This window comes from Sarcophilus harrisii, chromosome 3 (assembly GCF_902635505.1).
Source record: "Sarcophilus harrisii chromosome 3, mSarHar1.11, whole genome shotgun sequence".
Taxonomy (NCBI): Eukaryota; Metazoa; Chordata; class Mammalia; order Dasyuromorphia; family Dasyuridae; genus Sarcophilus; species Sarcophilus harrisii.
The window spans coordinates 40,959,663-40,978,116 of record NC_045428.1 but is presented as its reverse complement, the minus strand read 5'-3'; the positions used below and the strand labels follow the sequence as shown (position 1 = coordinate 40,978,116).

Here is an 18,454-nt window from a genome sequence, read left to right as displayed (position 1 = left end):
AGTAAGGAACCCATGCTCAGTCTCAGCATCGAGCATCCCCTGTCACCATTAGAAAGACAGTTAGGAAAGGGAACTAAAAAGTAGAGTGATGAAGGTTTGGAGATGCATAATTAGTCTTGGGGGGGGAAAAAACAATCTTAAGGATTTACAACAGGTAAAGATTACTGGCAAGGGTTTATTGTTTCTGGAGAAATTAGACAATTGGCATCTAGATGCTTAGATGCTAGCTTTGCTGCCCAATTATTGCCTCAGGAAATTTTTAAAAAACTCATTAACACAATTACACTATTAATATATAATTAATGATATAATTAACTTATTACTATAGTTATACCAATATCAAGGGGAGATAATGCATTTTTACCTTTACTCAGATGGGATTTCTGGGCCCGGAGGGCTGCTTGTCCCTATCCATCATCCATCACAGTTAAGGAACAGGCCTAATGGACTCTTTTTTTTTTTTTTTTTGGCTGAGGCAATTGGGGTGAAATGACTTGCTCAGGGTCACACAGTTAGGAAGTGTTAAGTGTTTAAGACCAGATTTGAACTCAGATCCTCCTTTCTTCAGGATTAGTGCTCTATCCACTGGCCACCTAGCTGCCCCTAATGGACTCTTTTCAGGGAAGGCTGGGCTTTTGTACTGGCCACATTGTGGTTCTATTATAGATCTAATGTACTTTTCCAGGGGTAACCCTGAAAGGGAGCAGAGTGCCTGATTAGATGAGAAAGCCAAAGCTGGGCCCTGAGAAGAGTCCTCTAGAGAGAACTTCCAGAAGGCTCCACCTTCAACTCTGTCCAAGCTTACCTCATGGCTATAGTCAGTCATCTGGCCAGTCATGTTTGATCAATAGTCCCCCATAAAATACAGTCTGTGAAATCTGTAGGGTTCATATGAACCTATAAATACAGACACCCCAGCCCAGTTTTAGCTAAGTTACTCTCTCTCAAAACCCCCACTAATGTTAAAGTTAGCACAACATCTAGTAGACATATCTGGGTTTGGAAGTCAATATATTCCCTACATCAAACCATACTTGTTCCCAATTAGGTGATCATGCAAAACTCCTCCAATCTACACCACACAAAAACAATGAGAAGAAAAAGGGACAGCTAGATGGTACAGTGGATAGAGCATTGGCCAGGAGTTCAGATTATCCAGGTTCAAATCCAGTCTCAGGCACTTAATACTTACTACCTGTGTGACACTGGCCAAGTCACTTAACTCCAATTGCCTCACCAAAAAAAAAGAAAGAAAAGAAAAATAGAAAAGTCCTCCAATTTTCAGTGGAGCAAGAACAGAAACAAGGAGGTTCTGACTACAGTCAAGCTAGCAGTCAGTCAAGCATTGTCTTCAGGACCATTAGATGATGACTTCAAGATAGTGGTCTCAGCATCATCCACCTGTGCCTCCTGGAGCCTGTGCACTTGTAACAAGAGATTCCCACTGGGGATCTGGAAGAGATGTCCCCAGATAGTGCTACCAGGTGCTCAGCCCTAAAAGGGCTGTCCCAGGTTCCGATGGTCAGAGCCACTGACAGACACAAGTCCTACCACAAGAAAGACTTAATTACCCCTACTGCCCCGGGTTAGGGAAAACAAGCCCAGGAAGCTGCAATCAGACTTACTCCACACTGTTAAAAAAGAAAAGGAAGTAACAAGACAGGGCTAAGCTGGGCCCCCTGGGAGTCGGTAATATAAATGAGCACGTTATACAAGTCCCAACAGTGTCTCCCTCACTGCCTGACCCATTCCTTATTTGGAGCCCATGCAGATCCATGCACTTATCCCCATATCCGGGGCACTTTCACATGCTTAGGAGAATCTTGCAAGCATACCGCAATGTTAGCCAGAGTATGTGCAACCCCAAACAGGGTTAATCTTTTGAAACTTGCTAAGTTACCACTTCACACCTATCAGATTGGCTAATATAACAGAAAAAAAATTATAAATGTTGGAAAGGATGTAGGAAAATTGGAACACTAACATTGTTGGTGGAGCTGAGGACTGAATCAAACATTCTAGAGAGCAATTTGGCACGATGCCCCAAGAGCTATAAACTGTGAATACCCTTTGATCCAGCAGTGCCGCTACTGGGTCTGTATCCCAGACAGAGATCATAAAAAAGAGAAAAGCATCTGCATGTATAAAAATGTCTATAGCAGCTCCTTTTATAGTGGCAAGAAATTGGAAATAAAGAGGATGCCCATCAATTGAGAAATAGCTGAACAAAATATGGTATACGGATGTAATAGAATACTATTGTTCCATAAGAAATGAGGAGCAGGCAAATTTCAGAAAAACCTGGAAAGACTTATATGACCTAATGCTTAGTGAAATGATCAGAACCAAGAAAACACCGTACACAGTAAAAGCAACATTGTGAAATGATCAGGATTCCTCTGAACCTCCTTTGAATTTATGGTGATTATTTTCCTTGTGATATTGTTTAGATGAATTAATAGAAATGGCAGTGTGTGATTACAGTAAGTAGTTAGGGGACCAAAGAGTAGATTGTGGTAAAATTGAAAATTCTGAACACCTGGCCACCACTACTTCACTTCTAGTTATTATAGTAAATTATAGATAACTAGTATAAAGTTACAACAGTAAGAAGGAAATTTGCAAAAACCAACCTAAAAGTCACTTACAAATTTTCTCATAAGTTATTTGCAAACTATCTTATAAATTAGGGGATCATAGGAGCAGCTAAAAACTATCATATATACAAATTAAGGCCACATTCAGAGACTGTGTGCTAAATTAAGAGAAGCCAGTCAAGCCTTACTGTAAGGATCCCTTGGTCCTGCTAACTGCCCATGGTCTATAAGCCTCAGAAAAACTCCAGACATACTCAGTGAGCCAAGGCTAAAGTGTTGCTAATACTTTCGAGATGATATAGATATGCTAATAAAGCAACCCTAGGTGCTGCTGATAACTTATATGATATGATTATGTTAATGAACTAATCTACATGGTATTGATAAGAGTTCATCTGTCCCATATCCCTATAAAAATGAGTTTCCAGACTCTGATCCTGTTTTGCCTTTCTTTTTAACTGCAGGACCTAGCATATTACCTGTCATACAAAAGAAGCTTGACAAATGCTCAAAGATCGATTGACAGAAGTTAAACAGAAAAAAACTTGGAGGGATAATTGAAACTCTGGGTTGTAGTCTCTATACGAAAGGATTGTGACTGACTAGAACCTTGGAATTAATTCATTTGGATGAAAATGAATAGGGACAAAAGTAAAGTCTTATGCTTCAATACCAAAAAAATTTTCAGAAGTATACAATGGAGGAAACAGTGTGCAGTTATTTTAGGAAAGATATAGGGGTTTTAGTGCAATGATAGGTCAACATGATTCAGCAGTGAGAAGTGGCCATTGAAAAAAAGCTAATGGAATCTTGGGCTGTAATTACAAAGAGCTTGGCTTCCAATAATATTGAGGTGGAAGTCCTACTGATCAAACATCAGCTGGAGGATTGTCTTCACAGTGGGGCACCATGGTTTATGAAAAATATTGAAGTTAGAGAGCATCAAGAAACAAACAAGCAAATATAGTAAATGATTTTGAATCCATATTACATGAAAAATATGTTGAAGGAATGGGATATTTTTTGCCTGAATCAAAAAAAAAAAAAAAAAAAAAGACATGATAACTGTTTTCAAATATCTGAAGACCTCTCATGAGAAGGAGGGATTAGACTTGATCTTTTTTAGCCTCAGAGAGTAAAACCAGTTGAAACGGATGGAAATTGGAAAAAAAAAAAAAAAAAGCCAATTTAGTTTTGATGTCATGGGAACCAAATCAAGGGAGCTGTCCAAAGCTATCCTACCTTTGATAGGAGAAGGTTCCCCAGCTTTGGAGATTTTCAAGCAAAGAATGGATGGCTACCTATGGGGCATATTAGAGTGTGGATTCTTCTCATAAATAAAATGAACAAGATGATTATTGAGATTTCATCTAATTATCAAAATCTGTGAGAAAATAAAGATTAATTTAAGCCAAAGTAAGCTTATTTCCTTTTTGACAAGAAGTCTAAACTAGAATAAAACTTTAGTTATAATCTACTAAATGTAAGCAAAGCAAATAGTTAAGTTTCTCATCTTCTATGAAGAAGGGATGTTGGTGAAATAGCAATACAAATAGATTTGGAAATAAACAAATGAATGGACTTGAGGTATAGTTATTTAATGGATGATTGTCAAGCTGACAGGTCTCCTCAAATAAAGTAGCCTCAGGCATATGTGTTTAATCCTGTGCTATGTAACATTTTTCATCAATGACTTGAATAAAGAGATACATTTTCAATTGTACAGGGTACAAATTTGGAAGGGGCAGCTGATATATTGAATGACTGGTTTGTATACCCCCCAAAATTATTATATCCTAGAGTAGTGATATCAAATAAAAAAATAAATGCCTCTATCAACATATTGATTTAGAAAACTACAAGTCACCATTGCCTTTTTTTTGTATTTTTTTATTTGTTTAACATTTTGCAGTTACATTATAATTCATTTTAAGTAATGAAGCCACATAGAGTAACTTACAGGAAGTCTGACATCTCTGGCCTAGAACATTAGACCAAATGTAATTAGATGAAATTTAATGGGCTGGACATAATTTCTTATAGCTTCACAAATATAGGAACAGGATTGGATTTTAGTGGTTTCAAGTTGGATATAGATCAGAAATGTGATGATATGGTAGCCAGAGACAAAACAAGGAAACAGAATCCCCATGTAATCTTCAATAGAGTCATATCTTCTACCAATTAGGAGGTGATGGTGCCCTGTATTCTGACAGGACTATGTGACACTTACAATATTGTCTTTAGTTTTAGGCACATAGTTTAAGAATGACAATGATAAACTATAGAGTACAAAAAAGAGCAATTAGAATAGTGAAGGAAAATTGGTTGAGAGAACTGGAGATATCCACATTGGAGAAGAGAAAGCTTGGAATGGTGAGGATGGGGGTGACAAGTTACCTATCTCCAGGTAGGGCCTGGAGGGGCCATTTGAAGAACAAAGATTAAACTTCATCAGTTTGGTACCAGAGATCGGAACAAGGGGCAATGAATAGAAGGTGTAATGAAGTCAATTTAGAATTGTCAGGGAAAATATCCTAACAGATGGAGTTGATGGAATGCCTTGGAAGGTAAAGGATTCCCAGTAAGTATATGATTTTAAGCAGTGTCTTCTTGTATATTTTGATAGGAATTTCTTTTTTTATGTGATAGATTGAAAGGCTGCTGATATGTCTTACAAATGTGAAATGTGAATCATAATTCTATGAGAATAGTATCCAATGAACCCATGAGTGTAGAGTGAAAGGTCAAACTAAAACATCAAACATTTTCTGGGGACCAAAATGTGGAGGCTTCTCCCATAGGTGAAATGACTTAAGGATAAGATCAACATCCAAATGAAAAAGTTAGCTTGGTGATCCAAATAAGAGTCATTCTCATTAGAGTTTCTGAGAAGTAGAAAGGACTTGATCAGTAAATGGTCAGTAGGTGTAGGATGAATACTGCCTAGAATAAGTGAGTAGATGAGAATCAGAAGAGGATTAAGAGATACCTGCCAGTGATGAAGAGAGCTGTCTACACCCAGAGAGAGGATCGTGGGAACAGAGTATGGAACACAACATAGCATTCTTGCTCTCTCTGTTGTTATTTGCTTGCTTCTTGATCTGATTTTTCTTGTGCAACAAGATAACTGTATAAATATGTATACATATACTGGAATATGTATTTCAACATATTTAATGTTGAAACATATATTGGACTACCTGCCAGCTAGGGGAGGAGGTAGGGGAAAGGAGAGGAAAATATGGAATAAAAGGTTATGCAAGGGTAAATGTTGGAAAAATTACCCATGCATATGCTTTGTAAATTAAAAAGCTTTAATTAAAAAGAAATGTAAAACAAAAATAAATAAATAAATAGAAAAATTTTTAAAAAGAAATGCCTGCCAAAGAGTAAACTCCCATAGCTTGAGTGACAGCTATACAAATAAATTTCAGAATACTGTGAGATACTGCCAAATTCATGGCAAAAGAATTTGCAAGACTATGACTCCACAAGAAGGTCTGAATTCAAGCATAGCAGGCTAAGGATAATAAAACCAAATTTAAAATCTAAGAAGTCAGTTTCTAAAGAAAGTTTTTTCATGGTTTGTTGTTTCTTGTCTGTTTCTCTTTAATGGTTTGGATTAAATTTGTATTGAAATAGATAGTGAAAATGTAGAGTACTGTCATGGAACAAAGAAAAGGAAGAGTGGGGATACAAATAATATTTCACAACTATGTAGCTGTTTTAGATTTGTAAGGTATTTTCCTCATAACAACCTTGCCAGGTAAGTTTTGCTCCTCATCGTCATTCCCAGATTCTCCCTTTTCCTCCACTCAGTAATCTTTTTTGGGTGAGATTCATGCAAATACATATTTTTATAACTTCCATAGCATGCTCACCCCCACATCATTCTCCATGCTTTCTCAGGGAGATCTACCATCTTCTTCACAATCCTGCCTACTTTACTAGATTCATATAGATGCGCTTTCAAATTCTCTAGCTTCTTGATGTTCCATTGGTTACTATTTCTTTCCACCAATGTCTCACATAGGACTGGTCACACATCAGATCTTTCCATCGGCTATGACTGTTCCACTTTCCTAAGTAGAAACTCTGATATTCCCGATCTGACCATAACCCTCTATCACTTTATCTCTCCCTACTCTTCCTTCTTCCTACTGTTCCTCAAGCTTTTAGTTGCCTCCTTTCCCTCCAATCCTCAGGATCTTCATGGATTATTACCCTACTCTGACTTTATTATTCTTTCTCTCCAACTCAATCCACTAGTTATCAGGGGCATGGATTAGGGCCTCCTCTCTCCTTGAACTGCCAGGAAACCCAAAAATACATGAGAAAGCCAGCGACTAGGAAAGGACATCTTTGTATCTTCTTTCCTTTGGTACAGGGCCTTGTGAGAGTTCCAGAGCTTCAGAGAAGCAACTAGAGATCTAGAAATGGAGTTTTCAGGCAGGCAATTCTGAAGATGCACAAACAGACACAAAGTAAGTCTTATTTGACCTTCAAGGGACTCTGTATCCTGCACCAAGGGAATGGATCCATGCAGTGGCAATACCACATTCAGTAGTGAACATGGTAGGACAAGTTTTGTAGCACATACTTTGATTTTAAGTTCATTCTCTCCAAGGATGGAGGTGATATTTTAAACAGTGATTCCAGTTTAGGAGACATTTTTACATTTTAGATCTTGTTATATGTTTTCAATAAATAACCCTTTGTAATAATTGATCATGTTGAAGAGAATTTTGCCAATTGATATTAGGGGGGAACATCCCTGAAGAGTTGCTTTTTCAAATAGAATTTAAAAGACATCCATCCATATGGGATGACTCTCAGGGAGGGTAGGGATGGGGGAGATACATGGAATACTATGGTAATGGAAGAAAAAAAAAACAATATAAATTTTTTTTAATGTAAAAAAAAAAAAGAAATAAATATATCCCCTACCACTCAAGAATACTCCTAAAATATTAAGAAGATGTAGCCAGCCACACTTGGGGAATCTAACCTGCTAGTGTTCATGTGAATTGGAAAAGTAAATGCAAACCTTTGATAGATAAGCTCAAGTGATCTTCACTAATGAATTCTGCAAGGTGAAATCACCAACCATTCCATGAAATATAATAATTCCCTTTGTCTCTGCAATTGCAGTAAAAACCAGTTCTACTGACTGCTTTATTCACCTCTCTGAGGACAACACATAAGCCATTTTTCTTCCCTCTAATACCTAAATCTTTTTTTTTTTTTTTTTGCTTCCATTTATAGGTAGAGTGTCTATATGGGCTTATCCAATTACTTAAGTAATATGTCTGTTTACTAATAATCATGTGGAAGGCACACATTATGTGCCATTACTTGAATGAAATTTGACTAATGATCTTAGAACTATGTGATTTAAAGCACATGCTATTCATTCTTCTCATTAACATGATTGCCTAACTTTTCTGATATCACAAGACATTTGTACTACCAGCTGGACATGTGACAAATTAGAAATTATAAGGACAGAGTGTTCTAAAGATAAACCTTCAATTGATTACAACTTATCAGGATATATAAAATCAGTATGTTCATCTGAATGAAAAGACCTAGATAACACCATGGGACTTAAAAGTGTGTGCCTTATGATTTCTTGTGCTCTTCTGGCTTGGTATATGCATACAACTTACTCAGCAAACTGTGAACAATCCTGGAAGATAAGGATGATTCATTCTTTTATTGAAACTTCTCAACTTATGGTAAGATAAGAATTTTCTTCCATTTATATTTCTAATCATTACTAATTTTTTTAAAAAAGAGGGAGGTATAATTTATTAGTTTCCAATTTTACAATGTAGTTGATTTCCTTTTAAGTTAAATCAATTAGATAGTACCTGTCAAGTATCATCTTTATTCAGCAAGAGACACAACTGCCTATTAGCCATTGGCAGCTACATGTAAAAATATAAATGGCACAGATTATGTGCTCAAAGGAAACATCTGAAATTTTTTTAGTATAAAAGATATTTTAGGAATTCTCTTTCTTTCACTCTCATCTATTTTTCTTTTGCTGTCATTTTGATGTTTGATTACACAAAAAAATCCCAGTGATGATTCTTCTTTTCATGTCCATTATGAAGCCACTGTGACTCTGCTGCAATGCGTCATAATTTGAACCTGTTCAATTTGTAGTCAACAGAGCTCAAGTTGGAATCTTGTCTCCCACACAGTATTTATCTGACCTTAAGAATGTCACCCAACATTTCTTAGCCTCCATTTCCCAATGAAGTATGGCATTTCAGTGAAATAAAAATTTGTCACATATAGGAAGCCCACAATCATCACCCATATTCATTGTCCCACAAATTCTCTTGGACTTTATTTCAAGTCATTATAAAGTTTCAGATCAATATATTGACTTTTCCTAATGCATTTTAATCTTTCATTTGAATATTTCCATGATACTCATTTTCAGTATGAGGAATTTCAGGGATGGGACTGTAATGCACTATTTGTCTCTAAGTGTTGAGGTGTGAGAATTGAGGGTAAGAGATCTCCTCTGGTCCCATGTCACCGATTCTTTGCAAAAGAATTTGCAAACCTGAAGTCTATGGCAGATTCTAACCAGTAGATTATACATAAGCCTGCAGTGGAATAAAACAGGAGACCAAAACCAAGGGAAATCCAGTAGTTCAGCTACTCTGAACCTGCAGAACCTCTTGTAATGCCGGAGAAACTGAGGCAAGATAGAGATTAGACAGTTTTTAATATTTTATTAGAGGGAGAGTTTGGACTGGGGGAAAACAGGATCCATGTTGACCCCAGCCAACTGCATCGGACTCTAGTCTCAAAGTATCCAGCAAGAAGCAAGGGATTCCAGAGACTTTTATAGGGCTCCAGTGATCAGGGAAACAAAGGCAAGGTGGGACTAAAGCATTGTTGAGTGGGAGTTCCAGTAAAGAACCATAAATTCAGTTCTGACAGGTTGGGAGTAAGGAGCAAGGATCATAAATTCTGATAAGTTGGGAGGCTAGGAACCAGGATGTCTTTAAGATGTGTACAAATATTGAGATAAGTCCTCTGGAGGCTTATGACTCTTTGGAATGCTAGTGGTCAGAGTTCCTATCCCTAATTAATGTCTTAATGGCCAGGAGAGGGGTTGCCATCAGGGAGACTGAGGCAGAACAATTCAGGGAAACTAATGCAGGGAAACTGAGACATATAATACTCTCACCAGGTTCATTGTGACTAAGTCCAGAAACAATCCATGAAAACTTTCTGCAAATAAGCCCATAAACCCAATCTGGCTCAGAAATTTACAAAGAATAGACCTGGTGAGCATCGAACAGATCTTTCCTCATATTATTGAGATAGAAGACACCTCAACAATATTAGGATCCTTAATCTGGTGTCAAAGGTATGGAGAAAGAATCTGCAAACTCAGTTTATCTCCAAATTAAGGAGCAAAGATTTATTTCACTAATAACAGCTGGCTAAGTTCCAAGGGAATTTAGCAAAGAATCAGGAGCAAGAAGATAATTTTACAGGAAAGAGAAAAAAAGATCAGGTTCTTCAAATCACTGATTTTATGGCTTAGAGGTAAAATTGAGGAGTGGTTGTATCCATTATTGAATTCTTTGCCTTAGAGGTAGAATTGAGAAGTCTAAAAGGTGGAATTGAGGAATGTTGAGTTCCAAGAGTTTCATCCATTATTAAATTCTCAGAAGTTTTTTATTACAGACCAGCAGAGTGTTATGTGACAGCCAGCATTGTTTGTGGCACTCTCAAAGCCAGGTAGCCTTAGGGTTATTGCTATCCTCCCTAGATGCTACATCTTGTCATTCCTTCCCCCTCCTCCCCACTTTAGCAATCAGAACCCAAATTCATTCAAGGCAAAGGGATAAGGTCTCACCTTCTTCTGGAGCTGCTTCAGGCTGAGAAGGGGTCTAGAGCTAGCCCTGCCCAACTGGGTCCAGACTGAGGAGGGGAGACTTGAAGATGGCTGCAGTGACATCCGGGGGTGTTGAGTTTGAGGATTAGGTAGCTGGTGGTATTCAGTTGGGAAGCTCTTGGCCTGGAATCTGGAAGATTCAGAACTCACAAGTAATGAGGGAGAAAACAACTAACTTGGGGAAAGTGGAAGTTAACAAAAACAAACAAACAAACTAGAATGAAGAAAAGGAGGACACAGATAAGTTCACCCTTTTCCATCCAATACATTTCCAGTGTTTCTAGGAGTCCTGCAGAACAGTCATTTCAAAACTTGAAGAGTGGAAGTCTTTTCTAAGGGAGGCAGGATTAACATGGACATTAACATCTCCCCAGGTAAGATCAAATTGGAGGGAGATGGCTTTAAACCCTCAATATATTTAGTGAGATCCTCAGAAAATAAAGGCCAAGTTTGTCCTTAATCTGGGAAAAGTTTGACATGGGAAAAGGCATATCTACCCTACCTGTTCCACCCCAAGAACCTGCTGTTTCTCTCAATGGGCAAAGTTTAAAAGGGGTGGCTAAATCAGGATCCTGAGGGAGAGAAAAAGGAACTCTGTCTCTTGTATGGGAGGGATTGAGGATCAGGGGCTGGGAAGTTTCAGAATCTGGTTTAAGAGGTGAAGGTCCAGGGGACCCGAAGGGAGGGGACTGAGCTGAAGAAACATTTTCAGACATAAGGTCCAGATCTTGATAAGGGGTGATCCCGGAAGGAATTCTTGGGCCTCCTGATAAGGACTGCATGAGGAGACAGCCAAGGGATCCTTAGGAATAGAGGTGGACTGTCTCATCTTTCCTACAAACTTTAGAATTCTAGTCCTATAGTGCCTCACTTCCTCTAACATCCCAGGGAAGGTGAAAAAGTGACAAAGGTTCCTAAGTTAAGAAGGAACTATACTGAGAATTGCAAGAAATTCCAAGCCCAGGCATTCTCAGGCAAGGAAAGTTTGCCAAGTATGGAGCTCCCAACAACTCAACAAGTCTTCCTAGGTGTATGGGGTGTCCCAACTATAGAGCAAGGGTAAAAGGGGGCTTACCTTAACAAAGAGGATGTAAAATTTGGCCCCATAAAGGGCCAAAAAATGTTGAAGCAAAAGACACCCCAACAACATTAGGGTGTCCAGGTCAGTGTCACAGGTATGGCAAAAGAATTCACAAACTCAATTTGTCCCCAAGTTAGAGGGCAAAGATTTATTATGCTGCTGACAGTGGACTAAGTATCAAGGGAATTTAGCAAAGAATCAGGAGCAAGATGATAGAAATGTAAATTGTCCCAGCTTTTTGAAAAAATATATAAATAATTCTTTTTTTTAAAATCTAGTCCCTAAACCCCAAAATATCTAAGAAAATAGTAAAGTTTAGAAGAACAGATGAAAAATTCTATTTTGGACATTGTGAAGTTAGGTTATCTACAGCATCAAGTCTAAGATGTCAGAAAGAAAGTTGAATAGTGAGATTGAAGGTCAGCAGAAATTAAAGGAAAGGTAGATTTGAGAGGCAAAGACACAGAAATGGTAATGAAATCCATAGGAATTGAGGAGATCACTGAGTGAAGTGGTATAGATGGAAGAGAAGACCACAGACAAAATCATGAGAGATATCTACAGTCAAAAGGTATGATATGGAAGATGACCCAGCAAAGATAACAGAGAAGGATAATCAGATAGGTAAAAGGAAAACCAGAACAGTATGACATATGAACAAATTTCAAAGGAGAAAGAGTGATCAACCATGTCAGAGGCTGCAGAGATGTAGGAGGCCTCTGAGAAATTTTGAAATATTTTTTTTAGAAAATATGTCTTCTGAGTGTTAGGGTTGAACCCTGAAACTGTGTCCCCTTTAATCTGTAAAAGAAGGGAGACTGGGGTCTCAGGCTCTCCTCTGGGAAAAGCATACCTTCCTAGTTATCTGGCCAGAGATATGGTCACAACCTCTGAGTTGAAGATTAGTCCAGGACCACTCCCAGTAGCTCAAACTCTCAGTTACGTGGTCTCATTTAGTTGGAGATCTCCATCTGATATTCCCTTTGAGGGGCTTGAAACTCCAAGTGCTCTTTTCAGCTGGAAATTTAGGCCTGGGGCATTGACAACATTGAGGGATTCTCATTCAATTTTGAATGGAAGCCCTAGCCTCAGACTGTTAATAAAAGACAATTCTGAACTCCAAATCTCTGCAGAAGTCCAAAGCAGGATTATGCTTTGCCAAGGAAACTCTCTTCCTGACACACCTGCCTGCCAGGATTCATGCCCACTGTGAAAATATTCTCTTCTGTGTTAACCTTTGCCATTCCCTGACAGAACCTTTCCCACTGAGGGGTCTGTCTTCCTAGCAAAGCTGGTTTCTCAGTGCCAGTATAATTCCGTTACCTCAGATTTTCGGGTTTACGAATGCTTTCACATTGGACCTGGGCTGACCAGAGGGGATTCCCCACCCCAATTCTCACACCACTAGCACCACATCATGAGGACAGAAGACATATAAAAATATATGACTCATAGAATGTTAGGATCAAGTGAGGGTTTTTTTCTGGATAGAGGAGACATGGTTATGTTTGGAAGCAATAAAACATGAGCCAGTAGACAGAGAAAAGTCAAAGATAAGTGAAAAATGGGTATAAAAAAGGGCTAGTATATTGGAGAATACAGAATGGAATAGGACTGCTTTAATAAGTAGAAGTTTTAGCCTTGGTAAGGAGTCAGGCCACATCATCATGGGAGACAAGGGTAGAAGAGAAAGCCACAGGAAGTACTTGAGTGATAAGAGATGAAGAAGAGGGGGAAAAGGTAATGTTGAGGTCTAGATTTGGGGTACCTAAATGAGTTCACATAGATGTAGCTAGAGCCAAATGATAAGTGACTTCTCATTTTTCTTTTAAAGCTACCGACCAGCTCCAAAACATCCCATCCAACTCATTGGAATGATGCTTATGATTTTGTGAAACATTTCCTACAACCTGAAACTCTTGCCAAATTTGGTGGATCCAACCAGAATCTGCATTTCAGGAGACAGTTCTGGGGCTAGCTTAGCAGCATCTATGACAACAGGCAGGATGTTATAAACTCTTTCATCCTATTGCTTTTTGGTTTATTTTCAAGGAATGTCCATACTGTGACCACTCTGTTGTGGGAGATAGAGCCTTGGTCTTAGAATTCAAAGATCTGGGTTTGGATCTTGGTTTTGATACACGCTAGCCGTGTGATCATAAGCAAGTGACTTATTCTTAGGAAGACCCATATTGGAAAGATAATAATGCTTACTCATAAGAATGTTTTGTACCTAGTATTTAAGGTTGTTTTTTCTCTCCTGGTACTATGTGTTATGAGACTATTCTGATTTAATGAACATTCTGGTCTTTGCAGATCATGAGTGACCCTGATATTGCCATTAAGCCTAAAATTCAGGTTTGAATTTACCCCGGCTTGCAAATGCTTGACACAGACTTGCCATCCTATAGGGAAAATGAATTTGGTGTAATGTTAACCAAAACTTTGGCAATAAAAATTATGAGAGACTATTATACCACTGATGAATCCCTAGAGCAAGGCATGAAGACTAACCAACATATACCTGCTGAATATAGCCATCTCTTCAAGCTTGTCAACTGGAGTACCCTACTTCCTGAGAGGTTTAAAAAAGGCCATGTGTATAACAACAGAATTTATGGAAATTCTGAAATGGTAGAAAAGTTTCCAGGGATCGTAGATCCTAAAACAAACCCATTGATAGCCAATGATTCAATATTAAGCCTTCTACCACTAACATACATACTCACATGTCAACGTGATGTCTTAAGAGATGATGGGCTCATGTATGTTTCCTGCCTACGCAGCAATGGAGTCCAAGTGTTCCATGAACACATTGAGAAGGGCTTCCATGGGTCTTTTTTGTTCATTACTTGGCCACTTAATTTAGATCTTAGTCTGAGATTAAGAGATAATGCAATTAGTTGGATAAATGATAATTTATAAAGTTATTGCATATACATTTATGACATATTGAATTGCTAGCCTTCTCAAAAAAGGAAGGATGGGGGAAAAAGAGGGAAAGAATGTGGAATTCAAAATATTTTTTTTAAATGTTAAAAATTTTTATGTATAATTGGAAAAAATAAAATGAATTTTTAAAAAAAGTGTTCTTGTATCAAGTAAATGTTAAAGCATACATATAGTCTCTGTTATAAAGATTTATGTTATAAAAGCTGATTTGTTTGTAATTCAGGATATATTTTTTCTTAGAAATAATCCTGTGTAGAGTTGCTAGGCCTTGTTCTTGACCAAGATCAATCCCTCTATTTGTACCTTTGACACAATTCCATCCCATCTCCTCCACACAGAAATATGACACTATCATCCACTCCTCTCTTAATCTTTAGTCTCTCCCTATTGACTCTTTCATTGCTCTCTATAATCAAAGCCCAGTCTTCTAACATCTTTTGAAAATGAAAATTTGATTGCATCATTTCTCTACTTGGTAAATTATGATGGTTCCCAATTACTAATATATTAATATACTCTACTGTACTATCCTGCTATAAGGGTGAGGTTATTAATTTCTTCAACCCTACCCTATATAAAGCAACTGCAAATATGCCCAATCAATCATTTTCAATCATAAGCCGTGGACTAGGTGCAAAAAGATCTTAAAAATGGAATGGAATTGCACAAGGATCTTGTCCTAACTTGGCTGGACCACTGGATTTGTTGCTTAATTATAAATCAAGTTAAGAAGCAATACCTGGAGATACCCCCAAGTGATGTGAAGGTGGCTACGGCCCTTGGGAATCAAAAATCAATTGCATTTAAGGGGGACTTCAGGAGCATCCCATGAGTGGAAGAAAAGGTCTTCTGGCCACTAGGAAGATGTGAGTAATCACTTTGCTCGATATGCTCTCTAAGATGGAATCTACTTTCTCCTGTATGCTGCATGAACTTGTGGAAGAATGTATTTCATGTTTTATATCAGCTCTTCTTACTATATCTTCTTCTTCAGCCAAACTTTCTAAAAGCTGCTTAAAACTATCTGAATAAATTTGAGGGTCAACTGATAATATTAATGACATTTTCTTTAAAGGATTCCCCTCCATCCTTGAGCTTCAGTTTCCTTTTTGATGAACTAAAAGATGATCTCCATTAAAGCCCAAGCCATGTCCGTGCATTACCACTAGATATGCCCAAAGAAATTTTAAAAGGGTGGGGGAGAGAAGGATCTATTTGTACACAAGTGTTTATAGCAACTGTTTCTTCAGTGGCAAATCATTAGAGATTGAAGGGATGTCTGTCAGTTGAGGAAGGGCTGGATTGTGATAAAATATTATTATGCTATAAGAAATGATGAGCAGGATACTCTCAGAAAAACCTGGAAATTTGCATGAACTGATACAAAGTGAAATGAGCAGAACCAAGAGAACGTTGTACATAATTATAGAAATATTATACAATTGATCAACTTTAAATGACTAAATATTATCCACCTCCAAAGAATTGATTCTGAATGCAGATCAAAGCATACTATCTTTCACTTTATTTTTTCCCATTTTTTTGTTTTGTTTTGATCTTTGTATTCTTTCACAATATCACTAATACGAAAACATGTTTTGCATAATTGTATATGTATAAGATACATCAAATTGCTTGCTAACTAAGAGAGAGGGAAGTGGAAGGAGGGAGGGAAAAAATTTGAAACTCAAAAAAATTTTAAATAAATATTTTTTTAAATTTACATGTAGTTAAGGGAAAATGAGAAATCCAAAAATGTATTTTATACATTTCCCTGATTAATGAAAACATGTATTTTAAATACCAAAACAACTGAAAAGTCATGTTTTAATATAGGGTAGATCACACAACAACCACAGAAAGGAAGGGGGAAAAAGTCATTATAGCCTTCACTATTGCCTAAGTTACTACTGCCACCTCGTGGTAGAATTCCCAGATGGCACTATCCATGTCCTGTTGCCATTGTTATCCAGGAGGTAAACATTTAATTGCTCTACTTGTGGAAAAACTGGCTTTTTAAAAAATCTTATTGTAATGAACAAACAATAAATTCTGGTGACTCTTGTAGTCTACATCTTTCAGTCAACTGAATGGGAAAATGTAATCTACCATAGAAAATTGTACCTCTAAAAGCACCCCCCTGTTTGTCATCTTTTAAGACTTTACTATTCATCTAATTAATCTTCCGTTATTGCCTCTGAGAAAAGGGAGGCGTAAAGTGGTCAAGTTGCTTATCCCAAGAAATAAGTAAAGTGTCAAAGTTTGGAGAAAAAACCCGCTCCATACCCAGCACTAATCCCACTGACCCAATGTTCTGCTTAATTCATTTCCACGAGGATTTTTTGACCATGGGAAAATGGGCATATGAGAATATAGTTGCTGGTGTCTTCCCATTTACTGTTTTCCATCCAGTATTCCTTTTTAATAATGATCTCTTGGTGACAGCTAAGTGGGTACAAGGGATAGAACTCTGAGCTTGGAAATAGAAAGTTCTGAGTTCAAATTTAGCCACTGACATTTACTAGCTGTGTGACCCTGAAAAAGACACTATCTACCTTAGTTTCTTCGATTGTGAAATGAGATAATAATAGCATCTACTTCCCAAAACTATTATGAGGATTAAATGAGGTAATTTTTTATAATACAATAATAGCATTTTATTTTTCAAATATATCCAAAGATAATTTTCAACATCCATCCTCGCAAAATCTTATGTTCCAGTTTTTTTCCCTCCCTCTTCACCTCCCTCCTCCCCTAGAAAGCAAGTAATCCAATAGATGTTAAACATGTGCAATTCTTCTAAACATTTCTACAATTATCATGCTACATGAGAAAAATCAAATCAAAAAGGAAAAAAATGAGAAAAAAAAAAGCAAGCAAGCAAACAACAAAAAAAGAGGAAAACATTATGTTGTAATCCACATTCAATTCCCAGAGTCCTCTCTCTGGGGCAGATGGCTCTCTCCATCCCCAAACCATTGGAACTGGCCTGAATCACCTCACTGTGGAAAAGAGCCACATCCATCAGAACAGATCATCATATAGTATTGTTGTTGAAATATGTAATGATCTCCTGGTCCTGCTCATTTCACTCAGCATCAGTTCCTGTAAGTCTCTCCAGGACTCTCTGATTTCATCCTGCTGGTCATTTCTTACAGAACAACAATATTCCATACCATTCATATACTATAACTTATTCAGCCATTCTCCAGTTGATGGGCATCCACTCAGTTTTCAGTTCCTTGCCACTACAATAACATCTTTGCACATGTGAGTCCCTTTTCCCTGTTGAATGATCTCTTTGGGATACAAGTCCAATGGAAACACTGCTGGATCAAAGGGTCTGCACATTTTGAAGGCCCTTTGGGCATAGGTCCAGATTGCTCTCCAGAATGGTTGGATCACCTCACACTCCACCAAGGAAATATTAGCATCCCAATTTCCGCACATCCCCTCCCACCTTTATCCTAGCCAAGGTGTGAAATTATATTTCAGAGTTGTCTTCATTTGCATTGAGATGATAATTTTAAAGCACTGTGCCATACTGAGAGCCATGTTGATATAAGCTATTATTTTCCATTCCTGAGAATCTTCTAACATGAGATAGCTTAAACAATTCCCAGAATGTCTTTATCTTTGTGACACATTTTTCAAAGAAATCAGATATTTGTGCAAATGTTGTGCAGGTATTTCACCAGGTGCAGTCACTTTTCCTGAAGGCCTCTTCTCAAGCATCATCTACACGCTCTCATTTTATTTAATATCTGCTGAGCATTGCCTGCTGGGGACTCAGGTCTAAAGACGTTGTTTTCACAGTAAGGTGAGAATAGCTTTAAATGAAGTTGACACAGCACTGGGAGGTTTAAAAAGCCTTTAGGATAATTTTCTCAT

At 37.6% G+C, this 18,454-nt stretch overlaps 1 protein-coding gene across 1 annotated transcript; it reads left to right on the top strand.

Annotated features, from left to right (window-relative positions):
• Positions 1-8,200: 8,200 nt before the first annotated feature.
• LOC100921516 (arylacetamide deacetylase-like) lies at positions 8,201-14,536 on the top strand. Its single transcript, XM_012546477.1, is given in 4 exon segments — positions 8,201-8,338; positions 13,446-13,543; positions 13,545-13,609; positions 13,923-14,536. Coding segments are annotated over 4 exon segments (915 nt in total).
• The last annotated feature ends 3,918 nt before the right edge of the window (positions 14,537-18,454 follow it).